This window comes from Amblyomma maculatum, chromosome 4, assembly GCF_055883805.1.
Source record: "Amblyomma maculatum isolate TAMU_Amacu chromosome 4, ASM5588380v1, whole genome shotgun sequence".
NCBI classification, from domain to species: domain Eukaryota; kingdom Metazoa; phylum Arthropoda; class Arachnida; order Ixodida; family Ixodidae; genus Amblyomma; species Amblyomma maculatum.
The window spans coordinates 124,975,253-124,997,185 of record NC_139347.1 but is presented as its reverse complement, the minus strand read 5'-3'; the positions used below and the strand labels follow the sequence as shown (position 1 = coordinate 124,997,185).

At 44.2% G+C, this 21,933-nt stretch overlaps 1 protein-coding gene across 3 annotated transcripts in view; it reads right to left on the bottom strand.

Annotated features, from left to right (window-relative positions):
- LOC146192311 (sialin-like) overlaps window positions 1-21,933 on the bottom strand; it is a 53,550-nt gene that overhangs the window by 14,098 nt on the left and 17,519 nt on the right. For all 3 annotated transcript variants that reach the window (XM_084602429.1, XM_084602428.1, XM_084602427.1), the window contains 6 exons: window positions 16,492-16,694; window positions 10,426-10,662; window positions 8,904-9,081; window positions 6,428-6,561; window positions 4,245-4,394; window positions 3,174-3,306 (listed from right to left, as the gene is read on the bottom strand). In XM_084602429.1, coding sequence (XP_084458555.1) covers window positions 3,174-3,306; window positions 4,245-4,394; window positions 6,428-6,561; window positions 8,904-9,081; window positions 10,426-10,662; window positions 16,492-16,596 — 937 coding nt within the window. In that variant the 5' untranslated portion in view covers window positions 16,597-16,694. The remainder of the gene's footprint in view (window positions 1-3,173; window positions 3,307-4,244; window positions 4,395-6,427; window positions 6,562-8,903; window positions 9,082-10,425; window positions 10,663-16,491; window positions 16,695-21,933) is intronic.

The window sequence follows — 21,933 nt, the reverse complement described above, 5'->3', positions numbered from 1 at the left end:
CTGTCTTCTCCCATCTTCTAGCTTTTTTTACTTCTTCCGGGTGACTAGGGTTTAAACTTGGGTGGCGAAACAAATAGAGTTTTGCCGTATTCGGTTAGAGATGTGGTGTATAGCTGGCATGGGCAGGACGTGCAAGCTCCTACCCCGTCTCCTTGTTGGACTCCATGGTGGGTGGTTGGCACTGCGGCCAAAACAACACACACATTACATGGCTCCTGCTCATCCACTGACTGATCACTCAAAGAAAACAGAGCCAACTGATCATGTGACAGCTCGGCTTTTGGCCAGAACTAAAGAAAACTTTCTCCGATTTTACATTATTCACAGTGAAAGCAGAGAAAAACTAGTGAATCATGCGCTCCATTGGCAGTAACATCTCTCACAGGGTTACACTATTTTTCTGCCAGTTAATGCGTTCCCGGATAACACGATTTCCCGGTAACTGTGTTAGAAGGTTCAACAAATTGCGGTCGTAAAATATGTTTTGCAATCAACCGGATATGTGCTAACGAGTGCTTGCGACGTATAAAACTGATTAGCGGTGTTCACCCATCATAATTGCTTTCCTGCCGTACCTATGTGCAAAGGGGCGAAGCATCAAAGAAAGCCAATGAGCCAACTTATGAGGCACCCATTTCTACGGAAACACGACTTCATTAGGAGAAATGTGGTGGCTTTTTTGCGGTGCATTAGGGATGAACCATTTGATAATTACGGCTATTTGCCAGCATACGAGCAGGCCAGGTCCAGGAAATGCAGCATAAGCAAAAATCGGTGACTGTAAGCCATCGTGATGGCTTCTCCGCATGTCACTGGTGTAAGGGGGAGAAGTATGCGGAAGCAATCAAGGAAGCTATCCCAGCTCATTACCGCCTTCTACACACTGATTTGTTACTAAATCAATTCTACGCTTAGGCCAGCGCAAATATGGACTGAATTCTGGGTGAGCTAAAAAAAGGAGCCATTCATACCTGATGTCTATAAATGCTAATCTGCACTTTTAGCCGGTGAAAGTCCTAATTTTAAATGCCTTGTACTTTGTGCCTCATTCAGCAGATAAATTTTTTTAAATCAGGCAGTTCGGATCATACGTTTTCTCGGATAATAAGTTCCCCCGTGTTAGCTAATCAACTGGAAATGGCCAATGGCATCAACTGGTTGTGTTGCCATACCGACAACAAATCACAGCGAGTTTTTGTCAGGAGCTAGAGCTTCACTCAGGATTACTTGATGAGATCGATAACCATGCTCTCCTACGTTTTGCCCTACAAGCTCTATGATGCGCAATAGCTTCAGTGACTCCTGTCTGCAGCTCACCTTGCAGACTCTTGTTTGTGTGCACGCAGCATGCACTTCGCTTAATAATTAACCCCTTACTTGTGCCTTGGTTATCTCAGACACACTCGTTAGCATACAGAGATAAGCGACCATACTATGCAAGAGAACGCAGGACATACACATAATGCCTTGCTTTAAGCCAGCCGTACGAATGTCTTTGCATGGCTAAGGGCAGAGTGTACAACTCGGATCCAAGGATCTCACCTTTGAAACTCAAAAGCCATGGCATCACACAACACTCCCAACCAGTCAGTGACTACCCCTGTCATGTGCCAACTATACTATCTGCCAGAGCCATGCCCTTGACTTTTCACTCACGACTTCGACAATGCTGACAATGCTGACAACACTAGATAGAAATAGAGGGCTATCTCGAGACGCAAAAGAATGGAAGTTAATCCTGTGACAATGGAGCTCTTGACCATGCTGTCATGGACGTAAAACTGCCCATATAAGTACCCGTGCCGTGAAAAGTACACACTGCATACATGCCTGTATAGGTAGAATGGAAAGAAAAAATTTAGCACTTCGACGCTGTCGGACATGACTATATTGAGTGTTATTACCGCTGATGGCACAGCCTGTTAGTTTGCAGGTTGGTATAAAGTCATTTAGGAATGCTGCCGCAACCTTTCAGTTGAGACTGATTCTACAATGCCGCCACGACCTGTTGATTTGCATGCAGCGGGATGGCGTATGCATGCACCGTATCCCAAGTGTATGAACTTCATGAAAACGGCGATGTTCAATACACAACATGAGAGTGTTTTAAAGTTGGAGAGTGATCAAGACCACGATGTTTGCTGCACAGCGCGAGATAAAACAACACGTGGTGCCATCTGTGAAAGACAAGAGGTACTAAGGGTTGGAATAATGCGAAACTTGAAAATGAACGCAGTAAAGCTAACACTCTTTATAAGTAGCGCTATGAGAATAGTTAATGTTTCGAATATCAAAGTGTATGAAGCGGTATTCGATTCTGGCCTTGAAGCAAACATCAATGTAGAAGACCTGGAATATTTTTGAAGTATTTCAATGTTCCACAATGAAGGAGCATAACTGCTGAAACAAGCAGTCGATGCCTGCTCCAAGTTTTGCGTGGTCACACTGTTATGATGCGATCAAATCCCACAGTGTTGACGTGCGCTGTGCTCAAAATGTGGTGACCACATCCACAAACCCAGCCATTGACAACTACACTGCCTGGCACAATGTCACTCTCTAAGTCTGCATATGCTACCACAATGCCTTTTAATGAAAACTAATCGGTAAGCTAGTGAATCTCACAATTTCTCGAGACTGCAGGACTTTATTTTCAATTTTGCAGTGCTTTGTTGCAAGCCCACTTCATTCATAAGTGTTAATGCTGTTGTCCAAGGTGTCCTCGAAATCACCACGGAGCTTCATGCACCTTGGAAACCTCACGCTGTTACCACTGATAATGGCTTCAGGACTAGTTTCGATTCTGTCCGAAGGCATAAATATTAGAAGTGAGACATTGCAGAAAGAGTGGGGTATGTAAACATGTTCTCTTTATAAAAGCACGGGAAAAAAGCAACATTAAAAAAGCACTCGCTGCGAGTCCCGACGTCTGTGTGACACAGGCGCAAGAGATCTCTCACAACAATGAGGGGCTCGAGCCTCTTGCAAGTTGCGCTATGCTCATCCTTACAGTGTCCATCCTTGCCACATTCACCCCTGCCATGTTCAATCCTGTTTCATTCATCCCTACTGTGTCTACCCTTGTGGCATTCAGTGTGGTTGTGCATATTCTTGGTCATGTGATGCAAGTGCGCAATGAAAAAAAAAAAATATGGCGAAACCGGTGTGCCCACCTATGGCCTGGAACAGCTTGCGGATGGCAGTGACCGAGAGCATCTGGCGTTTGCGCAGGAGGTCGGCTACGGGGGCACACAGCAGCATGCTCGTGGCTGCAGCTATGTGCACGGCTGCATTCTCGTAGCCATTCTGTAACGAGGAGGAGGTGGTCCACATGTCAGTGCAAGGCACACTCATGACACAGTTATACACATCTCTTCAAGCTCAGTTTCGCAGCAAGAGAAAGTGAAAAAGGCGCCTGGGTTCTGCAGGGCACCTTATGTTTGGAACTCTGGAACTTTCAACCAATCCTGGAAAGACGCGGAATGTGACAGCACTACTGCTTTATTGGGAGTGGTGTTTCCTATGCTGAGAAAATTTCCAATTCAGTTATACAACTTTCAATTTCGCTATTCAATATCTTAAAGCCGTTCATGATATAGTAACATTGATCTTTGATCCATCCAATGAAATCATATCATGAGCCAGAAGAATGTAGCAGCAAGGAAAACGCAGCACCCGGGAACGCAAGAGCGGGGTTCTACTGTATACGGCTGTGCCAAATTTGGTTACATTTCATGCACAAATACCAAAGGTAGTTTCGATTCCCGCGTCTCCTCGTTAAACAGAAAAACTCTACTGTGCGACGCAAGAGGCACAATACAGTGATGCAGGTGACAGCACATGGCACTTGTCTTGTGCTATTCCTTGCTGCACAGCACACTAAAGCTGTGACAAACCAACCAGCTTCCACAGCTGTCGTAGCAAGCTGCAGAAAATGTATAAATGGTTTGGTTTGATTGCAAGAGATTTAATTACCATCCCAAAGCAACAGAGGGTGCCTAGTGCAGGTCTCTGCAATAACCTCCAACCTCCTGGGGGTTTCTTAACAGGCACAGGACATGAGCACCTTGTGTTTCACTGAAATGCCGGCTGCCAAGGTTGGGGCCAAGCCCGGGTTGCCTGGCTCAGCTGTCAAGCGTCCTAACCACCGAGCCACCGCACCAGAGCAGAAATACACACGTGCACATACACATAACCCGACATGCCACATTCACATGCACGGAAACTGTGTGGCACGCACGTACACTTCCGATTGGCCGGTGCAGGACGCCCCGAAGGTAGTTGGGCAGGTCAATGAGCAGGAGGTAGAAGCCCCAGTTGCCACAGAACATGGTGACGCCCAGGGCCCAGACACTGCGTGAACGCAGCAGACGACCCCAGGGCACACCGTGCGGCTGCGAGGAGTGCAGACGACGCAGCACATTCAATCCTACACACTCAACAAGGGAACAGGACACATGGGTTAGCTAGAATAAGCTGAACATTTGAGTTAGGCCGTTCTAACTGAAGAAAGTATGCTGTAATACAAATATGCGGCAACGATAAAGGCAATTCCACATGCCACATAGGAATGCAATTATTTCGATTATACTTACATCACGCCACTTTTTTTTACTTTTACATCCACAATTTGCAAGTAATAATAAGGGCAATCATATTTCAGTAGTGATGATGCAATCATCCAGAGTGAATGCCTCATGCTTTGACAAAACCATGATGCAAAAAAAGTTGACCTTTTCTGTATAGCATAGAGCGATGCTCGGCCGAGCGTTCGGCTGGGCCAATCAGTTGGCCTGTGCAAGTAATAATAAAGGCAATCATATTTTAGTAGTGATTAGGCAATCATCCAGAGTGAATGCCTGATGCTGTGACAAAACCATGATGCAAAAAAAGTTGACCTTTTCTGTATAGCATAGAGCGATGCTCGGCCGAGCGTTCGGCTGGGCCAATCAGTTGGCCTGTGCAAGTAATAATAAAGGCAATCATATTTTAGTAGTGATTAGGCAATCATCCAGAGTGAATGCCTGATGCTGTGACAAAACCATGATGCAAAAAAAGTTGACTTTTTCAAAACATTTCATTCACAGTTTGTTTTCTTTATTTGTCATTGAACTGTTGAGTTTTCTTGTAGTGCGCAGAATAAATCTTGTGCCCTTTGTTCATTTATGTTCAGTGTCGCCTAGACTCTGAATCATCACTTTCTAGCACAAGATGTGCCCAGGTGTACCTCAAAAGATTGAAGCCCAGCGCGGATGCTTCCACACTGTTCCAGGCTGCTCGAATTTCATTTCATCGGTTCATCTAGACTTTTTTTGATGTCAGCTTTAAATTGAAAGCTGCCGAAAGCAGCGGGCGTTCGAAGCATGACAATTGGTGAGCACGTCTGCTGCTATCGCCGTCGTGTTACTTTGTTTTTTGCAGGCAAAATTCAGCTGCATAAAGAGTCGAATTTTCAGTGCTACACTTGCTTGTTCGTTTGTTGCTTACGGCATTGTCACCACCGTGTGACAATATATTATGTCGACACAAATTGTTTTACGAAAGGCTATCTGAATTTGTGAAAATCCTGACTTGTCCCAAATTGTTTAAACACAATTTTCAGCTGGTTCCTAATGGAATCAACTGTTTTTAATTGAACCAGTTGGTTCCAGTTAGTCCAAACTGGGAATCATATAGAGGTCAGACAAAATTTCCCCCTAGTTGCATGGAAAAAAAAAAAGAGAGAGAGTTAAGACAATACTACACAGCATTAGGAAGATGACTGCAGACGCAAGTCGCTGCTGTGTGGGCTGACATTCGGCACACGCACGATATGCTTTCTGGAGACAAATATCACAAAGCCCAGTTATGAAGTGTGGTTGACTATGAGTACACAACCTTTTTCTCCTTTCGAAATTGGTGCCTGTGTCAATGCAGTGTGATTGAAAAACCTCCCACGTATGCAATTCCTCGTCCTGGAGTGCCTTGCATGGCTAATATGAGGCACATCTTTAAAGAAAAGTTTTGGCCGATCACACGATTTACAGTGCAAGCCCATCTTGAACAACACTACGAGGGCTATGTGTGTGTGTCTAGCATGTTTGCGTTAGTTTGAACAGCTGCGTTCAGAGCCAGTATGAAATAACTATTGTGGAACCGATTCCACAGAATCTTTTATTTTTCCACCCTTCACCGCTGGCTGAAGGGATGCTACACCTCACTCCTAGTTATTTACCGAAGCTAAGGGTGCGGCATCTTATCAACCAATAATGAAGGGTGTAAAATTAAAAAAGGACGCCAGAACTGGTTCCAAAAGAAACTGTTATACCATACTGACCCAGAAGTTGGAGCTTCTAGTTATGACATACAATGATTATGCTGTATAGACTGCAATGCCAATTTAGTGAGTAGAAAGAGGGCAAGAGTGGACACCAGGTGGAAGTGTCACCTGCTGTGCTGAACAGGAAGTTCCACGGTGGCGCTGAATGTGCTGCAACTCGCGGCTGGAGATGCCCGGGTGCATCTCAGGCCACTCGTGAACCAGGCTCAACCACAGCAGGGACCAGGCACAGCCCAGGACGCCTGCGCACAGGAATCCACGACAGAGCACAGATCAGTGCACAGGTCACATTCTAAAGAAACACTGAGGAGGACAACTCTATTTGTTCTTAGTGAAAAACTGATTTGAGGGAAACACCAACAAAACCTAACACGTGGTGGCATGCTCTCCAGGAGGCAGCATGCTTTGGTCTCATCCGTTCTCGCTGTCCAATATAGGTGGAGCAAACCCAAGCATGTCACACACAGGGAGACATCAAAACGCTTGAACGCTGCTCAGAACCCTTACGGCCTTATAAAAAAGTCTGGCTAAAAACCACATGTCACACCCGAATATACTGCCCCCTACTCCTCCCAGAATAGCTGCATGCGGAAGCTCTTTCACTGGGCTCTTAGTGAAATTTGCGCTAACAGTACAAATGCAGTTTAGGCGGCTCAAGTGTTAACCATGCTTGGTTAAGTCCTCAAAACAGAACTGTTCTCAAACTCTCCAAGTGGTCAGAAAAACTGAGCCTAGAAAACTCCAAGCCAAGTATATTCCGCACTCGGGAAGTTGCAACTTGCCCAGTAAATGGAAGGTGAAAAAAAATAAAGACGAAGTGTTTATCAAGGTAGTCACATTAAAAAAAAAATGACTGCAAATGTTTCCAAAAAGCGTTGTCAAAAAGTGTATCTGCAGCCGCATTACTGCCACTTATAATCATCACGTGCTTGCACACTACAGCAAATAATGTCTTATTTTGTTTAGTCCCGCTACGGAGGAGGCTCAGTGGTCACACCACTTGACTTCCAAGGCAGAAGGCTGAGGTTTCATTGTGGCTGCTGTGGTTGTGCTTCGACAGAGCCAAAATGCAAGGCACCTGTGTGCTGTGCGATGTCGATGCACAATAAAGAAGATCAGGTGGTGGAAAGTTGGGGAGCCCTCCGCTACGGCATCCCTCATATCCCGAATTGCTTTGGGAGGTCCAGCTGATAAATCGACCTTACTTTGTTTAACGTCGTAATACAATGCATCCTTAGCTTAGCCTACAGTGCTAAGGCAGGAATCTGAGGGCACTTCTGAAGAGCTCAGGCTATAAGCACAACTGCAATAAATCCAAATGCAACAAACGCTGCTCTGACAAAACTTTTGCCACAATGAGTTTTTTTCTTTTTTCCTAGTCAAAGCCCTGCCATACAACTGGCAGGATTAAAGTTCTCTCAATATGAACTACTTTAAGCGTGCGCATCTGTGTCAAGGAAGTTTTTGCGAACAAGAGTTCACAACCTGACCATTTCAATTTGACAATAAGATGCATGCTAAAACACATCTTTCTGCGTCTTGGGTCAAAACATCACCAACACTGTAAATTTATGATTCGCACCGAACCCTTAGCATCAAAGAGAGAGAGAGAGAGAGAGAAGCAAGATGTCATAACTTTGCACTGGCGGTGGTAAGGACAGCAGTCGCACTGGTGGCTTTTGAAAGAATGAAAGCTGGACTTTTTAGACAGCCAACAAGGATGTATAAGAAAGGAGGAGAGAGAGAGGCACACAAGTTAAGCCAAGGTGGAGAAAGGGGGCGAGGGTAGGTAAGTAGATGGGAGGCACACAAATACTCTTTTCTTTTTTTTCCAAAGTGTATTCTGTCTCGGTCCATTTAGCCCATTTTATCCTGGAAGGCTGATTGTCTTTTCCTCACGTCTTTGTTAACGGCAGTGCATGTTAGCTGTTTGCATTAGATTGTGCATACATGTAGTATACAACGGCTAGGGACATGTAGGCTTGCTAACTGCCTCGCAGCCCTTGTATTGTGAGCGAGTATTAATATAATCCACTGTAAGAATCCACGACAATTTCGGTGCCACACTTGCCGCAGTCACATCAATGCAGCACAAGAAGGTGACTGAGGCAAGTCACGAAGTGATGTGATGTGACGTGAGGTGATCTGATGAGGTGATGTGCACGTAACTGGCCTGTCGACACAAGGGTAAAAAATATCTGCCTCAATGGTAGCATTCTGCTTGTCTGAAGAGAAACAATGATTTCGAAGGCAGAAAGATGGCTCCAGTGATATATGGAGCAACACAGCAATCCGTGCAAACTGATTTTTGTGTAGTCTTTTCTGCAGATGGCACAGTTAATTTTTTTTTTCTGGCAATTTCGTACACCCACTAAATTCTGTTGCAGCAGGATCTAAGTGTATGTATACCCATTGTCCTACAATGCATGGTGAGGTTAAAGCACTGCTGGCAGGTGTGCTAGCATTCTCAGGACAGCATGTGCATTTCCTTCCAATTCCAGTCACATAACACTATGGGTCACACCTTGCGCTCATCAATGGGCTCTCCTCTATGAGCGTGGCAGAGAGGAACCACCCAACCTACCCAGGAGGTAGAAGACGCTGGGCCACCCCCAGTCACTGGCGCACAGCTGGGCGGTGAGCGGTAGGGTGACCACGGTGCCAACCGAGGTGCCCACCGTGTTGAGGCTCACCAGCCGGCTGCGCTCGTGAACGGGTGACCAGTGGGACAGCAACGCCAGGGACGAAGGGAACACCACGCCCTGCGCACCGGCCAAAGCAGACACCAGCGCTAAGGACCACCCGACAGCCCAAGCCACGCATGAACCAGGCCCCATTCCATTAGCATAAGCAGTTAAAGGAACCATGCTGCATGCAGAGGTGCAACTGCAAGGGAAACCGTAAGATCCCTGGTCATGCCTGCCCTACAAGTGCAACAGTGCATTCACTCCAGTGATCACAAGCAGCTGTGTTCTTGCGGTTACAATGCGGTAACCTCAAAACGCGGCTTAAAGTGCACCGCAGATGAACGTTCATCATCTGCAAGTGTTCCCTCCCTCAGTGCATTCGTCAGCTGTGTTAGAACACACACTAGCTATGAAGCCTGCCGGCACTGCGATTGTTTACCCAGCCCGATACAAAAAAAAAAAAGCAAGAAAGGGAACAGAAAATACTGCAGAAGAAGACAAAAAAAAATGCAACAATTTTGTAGATAGCAGTGTGAACACAAACAGCACAGCCACACTAAGGAAAAAAGCCATATCATGCAGCTAAGGAAGCAAAGTAACATCTATTCATGCTGGCCAAGTGACTGAAACCTGTACCTGTACTAACAACCTTCCATGCCTGCACTCTCATCGATTACAAGAGCATGTAACTTTGAAAAGCAAGTCAATTAGGTATGCATGTTGAAACCATCGAGTGATGCAGAAAGTACACTGGGCACCTTTATTCTGGAACACAAGCCTGATGCACTTCAACATAGTCAATATTCAAAAAGCTTGTCCATCTTTACCATATGTGAACAGTGCCAAAGCCATCTGCCAGATGTTCCCGGCAGAGACGCATCCTTTTACCACTGAGAACACCAGCGGTTTGTTCATGCAATGCGCTTGCAGTTCAATTCACTTGGCCTTGGCGACCACTTGAGGTCCACATCATCATCATCATCATCGTCGTCGTCACCATCACAATCATCAGCCAGACTTCGTCAGCCTTCGCTCTGCAGCCACTGCAGAGAGAAGGCCACTCGCATATTTCTCTAATTAACCTGGTCCTGTGCTAGCTGCATCTACTTGTCCCCTGCGAACTTCTTAACCTCATCCGCCCACCCAACTTTCTGCAATCCCACGCTACGCTTTCTTTCCGTTTCCCCCCCCCCCATCAAGAAAAAAAAAAAAAGTCAGGGTTTGGTTTTTGTTGAAGTGATAGCAGGTTAAAAAAGACATCCACATGCACCAACCTCCAGTTATAGGACAGAAACAAATCTGCAAAGCTAATTATTTACTTTTCCATGGGCTGCACGCAGCTGGGCAGTTGCAGCGTTTCGTGCTTGCTGGCAAGAGAGAGAGGGGGAAGGGGTCAGCAAGAGAGGAAGAGGGACGCACCTCGGAGATGCCCTCGCCGAAGCGCAGCACCATCAAGGCTGCTGGGCTGATGCGCGCAGCGAATGGTGTGAGCAGTGTGAGCAGAGATGTCACCAGGATTCCGGCCCCCAGCAGCCGCTTGGCCCCAATGCGCTCGGCCAACCGACCGCCAGGCACTTGTGTCAGCACGTAGCCGTAAAAGAAGGAGCCCAGCACCAGGCCCTGAGTCCGCTCGTCCCAGTTGAACTCGCCCCCAGTCTGCAACAGGCAATGGGAAGGATGCCAGTTGTCAGCAGTGAAAATTCTAGGCGGTAACAAGAATTAGGGGGCTGGGTAAAAAAAAAATGCCATCACTGGCAGTCAGCAAGCAAAAGAGGTACCCATTACATGCTTTTTGACATTTTTAAAATGCCGGCCACACTAATACAAACAAGGTTTGGTTTGTGGGCTTTCATGTACCAAAGCGACTCAGGCTATGAGAGTGGAGGGATCTGGAAATTTCTACCACCTGAGGTTTTTTAGTGTACACCAACATCACGCAGCACATGGGCGCCTGACTTTTTGCCTCCACCCAAAAGCAGCCGCCGTGGCTGGGATTCGATCCTGCATCCTTGGGCAGAGAAGTTGAGCGCCCCGACCACTGGATCATTGCGGCGGGGTGCACTAATATAATAAGACAGCACTAAAGGCCTCTTGTACAGAAAATCTTGTGTTGATGTTGAGTGAAAAATCACAACCGTGCCTCTAACAGGTGGCAGCTGGCTGGTGAGACAGCCGGCCGTCAAATGGTCAAAAAGTCGTAGGATATCATGAGACCACATGATATGACTACTGCACGACCACACGGTTGAGCTGGCAGCAATTGACGGGAGACAGGAACTGAACACGGGAGTTTCGACTCCCAAGCCAGACATATTAAGCCTCGGCTGGGCAAGCATATTCACACGGCTTGATTAAAACGTGGCTTTATACATCTGTGTTGAGTGGTGTTTCGCAAATTGTGGTAGCCTGCGACTGCATTCTGAATAATAGTATGCGTGAGAAGTGCAAGTTATAAGAGATTAATGATTAAGCGAGTGGCAGAGTGCATGTACTATGTGAATGAGGATCCCCAAGTGGAGCCAATAACATTGTCGCGTCACATCCTTCAAAGGCAGAGTGCTTAAGGGGGGTATGGTAGGGTAAACGAATGGTTTTGGTCCCTGCTTTATACCTCAATTAATGCAGCACATTTTAATGTGAAACTCTGTACGTTCTATACAAACGATATCAGTCTTAATTCACTGTGACTTTTGCACATCACAGCCATTTGCAGTAAAGACCTCAACCTCACGCTTTTCAGCACACCTTTCCTTAAAAAAAAAAAGAGAGAGAGAGAGTATGCTTACTAAATTTTGCACAGTAATTCCATATATTAGTGGTTAAACTCAAACATAAGATTATATTTACACATTACTCTTAAACAAATAAGATATTGTCCTCCCTTAATATGCATAATGAGAGAGACTGAATACACGGTTGTTTCTACGTAAGATAGAACAAAAGGTGGTCGGTCGACCTTTTATAATTATTTCAAAGTTTTATATATTGTCGCCTGATGACTGGAAAGAAGAGACCTCCTATTGATCTTGCCGTCAAAAAGTTTTTCAAGGTACAGGGAATTAATAATGATGAAGAGGTGGAGCGCAGTGCTCATCTTTGCTGTTTTGGGCAACTTTGGTTATGAATTACACAAAATATGTTAAAATTAGGTAGCTGAAAAGTCTCTGACTGTATATATGCATGTTTTTATTTGTATTCAGGTAATTTTTGCTTACTTTTATAAAATGTCTCACAATCAACCCAGGAAACAAAATTTTACCTGCTTTGCAGGCCTTTATTTCAAAAAAAGCTTATAGCAGAGCAAAAATAATTCCAGACTATGTTTTCAACATAGTTATTAAACAGCTAAAGCCTATATTTATATAACTTTTTAATAGAGAGATATGATCGCGCTGATTTCAAGAAAACAGCGAACAATGAAAACTTCTGAGAATAATTAAAAAAAAAAACATTCTTTAATTTTTTTTAATTTGTCCATCTATTCTCCTCTAGGAAGACTAGAATGGACTTTTAGAGTATTAATTAGGCGAGCAACACCAGCTGTGTCAACAGTCACTGGTGGCATTACGAGGTAATCATAATGACATATAGTAGGAAGACTGGTACAGATTTGGGACGAAAAATTATTAACAAAAGGCTCATTTAGTACTTCAGCACAGGTATCATTATTAACTGACCTAACTGATATTATTAACTGACATGATGCAACAGCGTTTGTGACCAAATGAAGCACTTGTTTTTGGCAGCAGTGAGGTTGATGTTAAGTGGCCTGTAACTGTCATAGGGACGCTCATACAGTCATTTTCGTTACGCTTTGTGTTCAGGACGGAAATGCCAACTCAAACCATACGTTCCTGGGATGGTCTCTGGCCGCATTAAATGCGAAGCACTGGACACAATATCCAATGCTGCAATCTCCAGGCCTTCTTATGAAGGTGGCAATGCAAGCCGCTTCGCCACATGAAGGGCTGGTCAGCCTGAGACCAGAAGTGAACTGAACCACCTGCACTGGTATTAGTGGCACTTACTGGCAAAACAGGAAATATGAAACATGAAAAATGAAAAAAAAAATAATAATAATAGAATCGGCACTTTGGGGGCAAAACATTTTGAGGACTGAAGCGGAGAAAATGTGGTAGCACACTTTTTTTTTTTCATTCACCACTCTGTACTAATCCTGATTCTATTGTCTTCCACAAATGAATCTGTTATTATCCTTAGCTCATTCCAGTTATGATTTTATTTCAATCCAATTTTAATTGTATTATTTTAGCGCGTAACTGCTATTTAACACGGCCTAAACCGAGCAACTTTTCCTGCTTGACTCATATATCAAACATGAATTTACCTTCGTAGCTCTTCCCTAATCCCATGTATACGTCATATTTTTCTGCTTTGCCTTGTATGTTCTTTTCCTTTTTGTAATAATTATGCATATAGAACTGCATATTGAATGTCTCATGAATCAAATGGGTGTTCTTTTTGTCTTGTCTTTTCATTACTTACGGTTCTATAGAAATCTATAACATTACCGTGCCGCTTTGCTTTTTATTTCACTGTATAATCATATGACCATGTACATATTTTACTCGTTACCCCCCCCCCCCCCCCCCCCCCCCTCCATGTATTGCTCGACCCAGGGCCCTTAAGGGACAATAAATGATGATGATAATCTTGCGGTTTGCACTGGCCAAACTAGTACTATAGCGACAGCCTGTGCCACGATCAGAGAAAAAAGAAAAAAAAAAAAAAAAGAAAAAACTACAACAAAAAAAGCATTGGAACAGATCAGCTTCGAACCCAGGAATTTTTTGTACGAAGTGAGTACACAACTTTGCAGCAAATCACCCCTCCCCCCCCCCTGTTATTGCTGCTCTCTCACGCTGTGCATTGCGCACTGTCATCTCACTATCCATGTGCGATGAATTCAGAACATACCGCCATGCTGTTGCCCTCTTCAGGTGTGTTAAGCAGCCCCAATATTTTATACTGTTCTATGACTAGGCTCCCCAGTCACTGATTTCACTGACCTTTGTCTGAAGCAGAGACCCTAACATCCCAAAAGCAAAATGAAACATTACGTGCCTTGCAGTTGGCAAGCTTAGCCAAATTGGCTGCAATTTCTTCCCCTTCTTTTCACAGCTGCTTCTTTATTTTGCCATGAAGGAAAGTAGCCAACAGTCGGCGAGGCCAAGGAAAGCATTGGGGATTGCACTTTGTCTTTTTTTTTTTAATTTTTACTTGGATAATTACAGAAATAGTAATCTGTTTAGGGGAAAGATAAATAAACACAAAGTAGAAGAAAAAACAATGTGTCGATGGTGGGAACTAAACCCACGACCTCCGAATATCGCGTCCGGTGCTATTCCAACTGAGCTACATCGGCCGCTGTCCCCCCTGCTACTTCAGGCCTCTTCGATCTGCCTGCACCAGCTGCACTAGTTCAAGTAGTGCAGCACCGCCGTCCTCGTTTTGCCAGTGCTGCGCGCGCCGTCTGCACTTCTCTCCTCGTTTTGTCAAGGTGCAGGGCTAGTTCTGCACGAGTTCTCGCTCACTCTGCACTCGCTCCAGAAGAGGTGCAGAAAAAAGTGCAGCATGGCGTACGCTCCGCTTGGCCAAGAGCAGACGACGCTGCGCATCGTTCTGCATAGCTTTTGTAAAGTCCGTCTCCTTCAGAACCCGGACGGTTCGCTGCTAACGGATCCGCAAATGGTTGCGTATACAAGGTAGTTGGGCTGCATGCTGGTGATTGGCATTTTGTTGATGGAGGAGCGGTATTATATGTAGTTGTGGCCACATATGTAGTGGTACGTGGGCGCGATACGGCACCTTCGCGCGCGGTGTCCTATGTAGTATTTTTTTTTATTGCGTTGTGACCTCGGAAGACGGGTGGATGCGAACAGAAATCAGTTGCGATCGATCGAGGTTCTGTCGTGCCAAGTGTGTGTGCCACAAGACAGCTTGCGCAGCGACTATGCGACATCAAACTTGTCGCCCACGGAGCACATAGAATGTCTGAGAGCGCAATGAGGTACAAACATACATGCGTCAGCTAGTGCTTTTGGACGGAAGTAAGTTCGTGGAAACCAATCAAACGTCTTGTTAGGCAGTCTTAATGATTTAAACTAGTACTCGTGGCAACTGCTTACAACGTTAATTCTCTCATACCCAGGCGCATGAATGGCACCTTCGCAGACCGTCCGATATAACGATCGTGCGCAGTCGCACATATTTGGTCAACTAGGTGTCACTGTTAGTCGTCGTCACTTTCCGATCGAGCGCTGTAGGCCTACGGCAGCTGGCTTCGAAACTGGATGTGATCATGTTACTGCACGCGATGCATGGTGCGCGCACGCGTCTGCTAGGTTGCAGAGTCCTACACTTGCGTACTCGTTTTGGCAGCTGCCGCCGCACGCCAGTGTCGGAACTGGCACTGCACGCTCACGTGACCATCTGGCACCGCTGCAGCACTTTTCAGAACTAGTGCAGCCAGTGCAAGCCAAATCAAAGACACCTTTTCTTGGGTATTAATGCTGAAGTGTTTCTTAGTTAAACCTCTTCCTTCTCTCCCCCTCCAAGTGTGGAAGGAGATTCTCTACTTGGCAAGAGAAGAAAGAGTAAAAGAAACGATGCCATATACTTCAAACCATGTGTAACAAGCAAGCACATGCATGCGTCGATAAAATCGTGGTCAGTAAAAGTTGTGTGCACTTCATGCTAGCTGCCACATGGTGCACATGCATCGAGGCTGCACGTCAACATTTCATTGCGATGTGCTATTTGAAAATTCAGCATCTTATTCGGCATATTGGCGCCAGTTGATGCGAGCAGCAATTATTCATGCAAGCCAACCACATGAAAGCGGTCGGCTTTTATAATTACTTGTGCACCACATTTATGAATGAATGAATCCTATTGGCTGTGTATTCGCGAAAATCAATGGCGCTATCATCCCAAACATGAAGATTTTCAATAGTACCACTTATTTGTGGCAGCAGGCGATTGAAATGCACATATGGTCATGACTGAAGTATATATAGCATGCATCACACCGCATGCGTGTTTATTTTTTAGATGCGAAGTATGCATAGTCATTTCCTTGGCAAACTCGTGTTCTCATTAGGTGACAATGTGGCATAATTAACTCGAGTCTTTTCACCGTTTATTACAATGCACAAGCCAATAGCATCGCTGCTGGCTAATGGCAAAATTGGCGCCAGCTGATGTGAATTGCACACTGCTGACCGCAGCTTGTTGGCAACGCCGAGGCTAGCAGATGGCCTGGCCTGCACTCTACCATTCGTTTAGGAAGCAGCTGGTGCCGGCGCTGCACCTGAACTGCTGAAACTGGCGCTGCATGCTTGCAGCACCGCAGTTAACAGCGTGAGAGCTGGAATATCAGTGCCGGTGCTCTGGACTTATAATATAGCATGTGCCCCAACAAGGCTCAATGTGGCCGGAAGGCAGCCATCGTGTCAGACTCACTGTTTCAGGGTCTGCGGTGGCATTGTAGAGGGAGCCGTCAGGGGCTGGGCAGTCTGCGCCATGGGCTGTCGTTCCCGCCGCCAGCACTGCTGTGCCATTAACCATGGCCACAATGGCTACACTCAGGTTGACGCGCAATGCATATAGCAGGAAGAAGCCCCAGAAGAGCAGCAGGCTGAGCACATACCGAGATGGGAACCGTCCTGCACAGCGAACATGATGCAGCAATGTCAGTACAACATCTTTGCACGTACCTAGGAGGTGCACCACAAAGTAGGCACTGTATTACCCAGTAGGCATGATTTTTAACAGAAGACTCTACAGTCAACGGTAAATTATTCCTGGCCCTGAGGCCGGCTGCAGCAGTCCCATTAAATACATTCGTAAAGAACACATGCTGCTGCACAAAAGTCGTTATTTACATGGTGGACACAACGGTCAGCCTACAAGTATGTGTGGCACCAGAACAACAAAGTACTTGTACGAAAAGCGAGCGGTGAACTAGCACATGTGATTCGATGTGATGACGATTTGAGGAAGCTGCTGCAGTAAGCCACTGCTGTTCACTGAAACTTGCCCTTTAATGGGGATACTTTTGTCACTCCAAATTATGTGAATAATGATGTTCAAGGTCTGACTGACCATTTTTCAGTGTTAAGTTTGAATATTCAGTCTGTTCGCGATAAACATGATATCTTACGCGTATTTCTTGAAGAGTTTGAATTCTTGTTCTCTGTGGTAATGCTCAGTGAGACATGGATCAAGGATGAAGTTGACTGCTTTGACTTGGTCAACTATCAATCATTTTTCCTCAATAGAACTAATAGAAGAGGTGGAGGCGTTTGTTTGTTCGTGCTTGATATTGTGTAATGCGAAAGGGTCGATGAAGTTACTTCACTTACGCCTGATTATGAGGTACTGTCTGTTTGTAGCAAAAATGTCCTCATCACTGTAGTATATCGCCCCCCAGATGGTTGCATAGAGAACTTTCTGCTCTATATAGAACATGTTTTTCAGTTTGCCTTTGAATATAATTACACTATATATATAGGTGGTGATTTCAACATTAACATGCATGAAAATACACCCAGAAAGTCACGACTCTTATTACTAATGGAATCATACTGTCTTGTAAACGTTGTGACATCACCTACACGTATTACCACAACGATGGCAACACTCCTGGATTTGCTTATCACGAATAACGCAACTAACAAGCTCTCAACCGGAGTTATTAATTACGTTATTAGTGATCACCTGCCGGTGTACATCGTTTGTAACAGTCATACTAAATTCAAATCGAACTGTAAACCGAGAAATGTTAAAATACAACGGATCAACCCAACGACGTTAGATTCATTTCGACACAAAATAATGAATGTCAACTGGGAACCAGTTTTTGCTTGTTTGACTGCTGACAGAGCGTTTAGTTGTTTCCTGGAGATTTTCGTGCGCATATATCGTGACACGTTTCCATACACAGATATAAAGAAACCAAAACGAGCTCGTAAGCCCTGGATTAGTTCGCATATTCTTCGAATGATTCCTAGAAAAAATTCCCTCTACCAGAAATTCTTACAAAGACGCAGTCCAGAATCGTGGGCAACGTTTAAGACATACAGAAACAAGCTTAATTCAACATTGAGGAAAGCGAGGAATGAATATCACCTCAATTTGTTCGATGGTTTGACCGATCAAAAGAAAATTTGGAATAGGCTTAATCGAGTTTTAAACCATAACTTGGGAAATATAGCTAACAGTATTACAGTTGATGGTATTAGATATACTGGACTCGCTCTCGCTAATGAGTTTAATAACTATTTTAGTACACTTGTTGATAGTGAGCACAATCATAGAGCATTAGATTACGTTACTAACCACACAAGCAACAGCATATTCCTAACATGCTGCGATGAAAATGAGGTGCTTCAAATATTTAAAGGTATGAAGGTTTCGAACAGTGAAGACGCTTTTGGACTGAAAATGAAACCAGTCGTGTACGTCTTGGACATTATCTGCCCAATTTTAACTTCTGTCTATAATTTGTCCCTAACTACAGGCATCTTCCCCTCAGACATGAAAACTGCGAAAGTAGTTGTAATCTATAAAGGTGGTTCCAAAAATGACCTGGGCAGTTATAGGCCAATTTCAATATTGCCTATTTTTTCTAAGGGCTTAGAAAAAATATGCACTTACGAGTTTCTAATTTTCTTGAGAAGTATAATGTGCTAACAACTAAACAGTTTGGATTTAGACCTAAGTCTTCTACTGAAATGGCTCTTCTGAAGCAAAAAGAGATAATCCTAAATAACATAGAATGCAAACAAATAACGTTTGGAATTTACATAGATTTCTCCAAAGCCTTTGACAGGATTAATCACGAGACTCTTCTACTGAAACTTTCTGTTTACGGTGTTCGGGACAAGGCACTATCTCTAATCACTAGCTATTTAACTGACCGATATCAGTATGTTTCCATAGATAATCATTGCTCATCTTATAGTAAAATAAAGCATGGTGTACCTCAAGGAAGTATTTTTGGTCCCTTATTATTCAATATTTATATTAATGATTTAGTACAGATTGATTCCGAAACAGAATATGTAATTTATGCTGATGATACAACTTTATTTCTATCAGGGACCAACGCAAATGATATAGTCAAAAGGGCCAATAGCATGTTGGGTAAACTTAACTCCTGGGCTGAAATAAACTCCTTGCTGATAAACTGATTTTTTAGAGCGAAAAATGTGAAATGGGTGGTAGACGTTGATTAAGTCTTGGGTGGTAATGCAATAGAAATAACTAATGTTGTGAAAACACTTGGCGTTTACTTTAATGAATTCATGTTATGGGATGTCCACATCGAGCAGCAGGAGGTTAAACTGGCTAGGGTTGTCGGCGTACTTAGAAGGTTAAAGTGCATGTTGCCTACGAGGACTAAACTTGTAATGTACCATGCCCTGTTTGAATCTCATATCAAATACTGTAATCTGGTATGGGGTACAACGATGCAAACTAATATTCAGAAGGTTTCAATATTGCAAAAAAATGCAGTGAGAGCAATAGCAGGTGCTTCATATTCAGCACATACAAGTTCTTTATTTTCAAAATACCGCATTATGAATGTAAAGGTCATCCATCAATATCGTGTGATTCAGCTATATAAATCCCAGGCACACAGTAAAACTACATTTTTAACTGACCTTGCTAATCTACAGGAAAATACTGTGCTCCACAATACAAGACACTATGAATACTGGTGTGTACCTTGCCCACGCACAAACTACGGACTCCAAACATTAAGATATGTATTGCCGTCATTCCTAAACCGCTACACTTTCACAAATGAATCCATTCACTCAGTTTCATATACCAGTATAAGAAATATGTTCTTACATAGAAATGAAGAGAATGTGACAGTAAGAAATGCTAACCATGCGAGATGAAGCTGTTATCTTTTTGATTTTGTGTTTAACTGTGCAGAAACTATTCTGTGTTCCATCGGAAAATATTGTATGCATTTTTATTCCATGTCTGCTCTTGTTTGTGTTTCTTTTTTTTTTTTTTTTGCTGTTATTCGCCATCGCCATGTCGAACCACTGCGGGAGATGGGAGCTTTGTCAAGCCGTGTGCGCGGCTTTTTTTCCTTTCTCCTCAGCCATTGTAAATGCCTGAAATAAACTGAAATGAAAATGGAATGAAATATCACATTCAGAAGAAGTCTCATATTGGTCCGGTTAATGTCCCACTTCAGTCAGTGTCCCCACCTCTGCACAAAGCTGGTTTGGTGCTGCTTTCAACAACTAGACAAATGTACTGAGCCATGAATGGTTGAAGCCTATAGGTGAAAACCTTTACATTTTGCAGCATGCCTTCTCACACCAGGCATGTGCAACCAACTTGGGTCAATCGTTTTACGATGAGCAGACAACATTTCATGGAGGTCCGTGTGTTTCCATTAGTTTGTTTTTCAAGCAAAAAGCCTAAAATGTGCCGAATTGCCTACATAAAGGCTCCTTACGACAGGGCTGAGCAAATGGGACTATAATCAAGCAGAGTAGAGTCCCGGTGACAGAGTGTGCAAAATTAATGATTTGAATGGGTGTGAACTTCGCGTGCAATAGACACGTGTTTCACAAATAAAACTGTACAGGTTCGACTATCATTTAACTAAGTTTCACGAGCGTAACCTATTGGCCACAGCTGCAGTCACAGCTGCCGCTCTGATTTTGGCTCGCTTCCTGGCTTGTTAAACTTCTCAGAAACAGGCTAGTCTGGCTTCTCGTTTGATGGTCTCGACAGCCTGTCTGGCACGGCTGCAGTCTCTGTCTTGGGCTTCATCTACTTTATTTATTTGTCTGACACTATGCTTGCTAACCTCACCCACACTTGCCCAGGCGGCACATGCGTAACAAGTGATGCAAATAAAACTTCACAAAGATGACAATGTTCGCTGCACAGCATAAAAATGTGTTCCAGTTGGAACTTTATGAAACTGGCAATGTTTGCACCAGAGCATGAATGTGTGTTCCAGTTGGAACTTGATCAAAGCAATAATTTTTTCTGCACAGAGCGAGAGTGTGTTGCATCCTTACACGAGACGTGATCGGCTGCGGCGATGGCATAGTGCACTCATGCCTACAGACACGACGATGAAGGGGATGTTTGCTACATAGCACGAGAGTTTGAGGTCAAATGCTAGGAGCCAGAGCACCTTGAGGTATGAAAATTTAGTAGTTCCCCACTAAGAGTAGCATCTCTGATTAGTTTGTGTGCACTACAACTTCATCAGAATAAAAGTGTGGCTCTTGTAGCTAGAAGTTGAATGTACGACCTCATTTTCAGCATCAAAATGCTACTGCACTTCGCCTCACTGCATGTTTCAGAGGGAAAAGCCGTTACCTGGGAACAATCCAGTGTTGATACTGTCGCTAAAAGAGAGTGCAAAAAAAAAAAAAAAAAAGACAAATAGGACAGGTGCCAACTTGCAATTCGTATATTCGAAAGAACAGCTGAGTATTCAATTGAGTGAACAAGAGGCAGAAAAAAAGAATGCAAACAGGCAGGAAATAATGCAAGAGCATTTAAGGGACTGTTTCTCAAAGTGCTTTGGCAAGAGATTTGGCCATTTTTATATCAATGCATGCCGAGTGCTTCTAGAACCTCGTGTTCAAACACTGCCCGCTATTGCCCGTCGAAAAACCTAGGATTTCCTTAAAGCTTTCCAGGAAATTAAAACCCTTGGCGCAAATAAGCCAGCTAGCCCAGCAATATATGCTTTGCCCTATGTAAAGCATACAGATCACTGGCAAGCTGTCCTTAAAGGAAGGGGAACTTGTGTACAGTGGTGTGGCCATCAAGACTGCAACCTGCCACGTAGTGACTGTCCAGCTAGCTGTGAAGTCATGGTAAACAAAGGTAAATGTGTGCCCTCAGAGA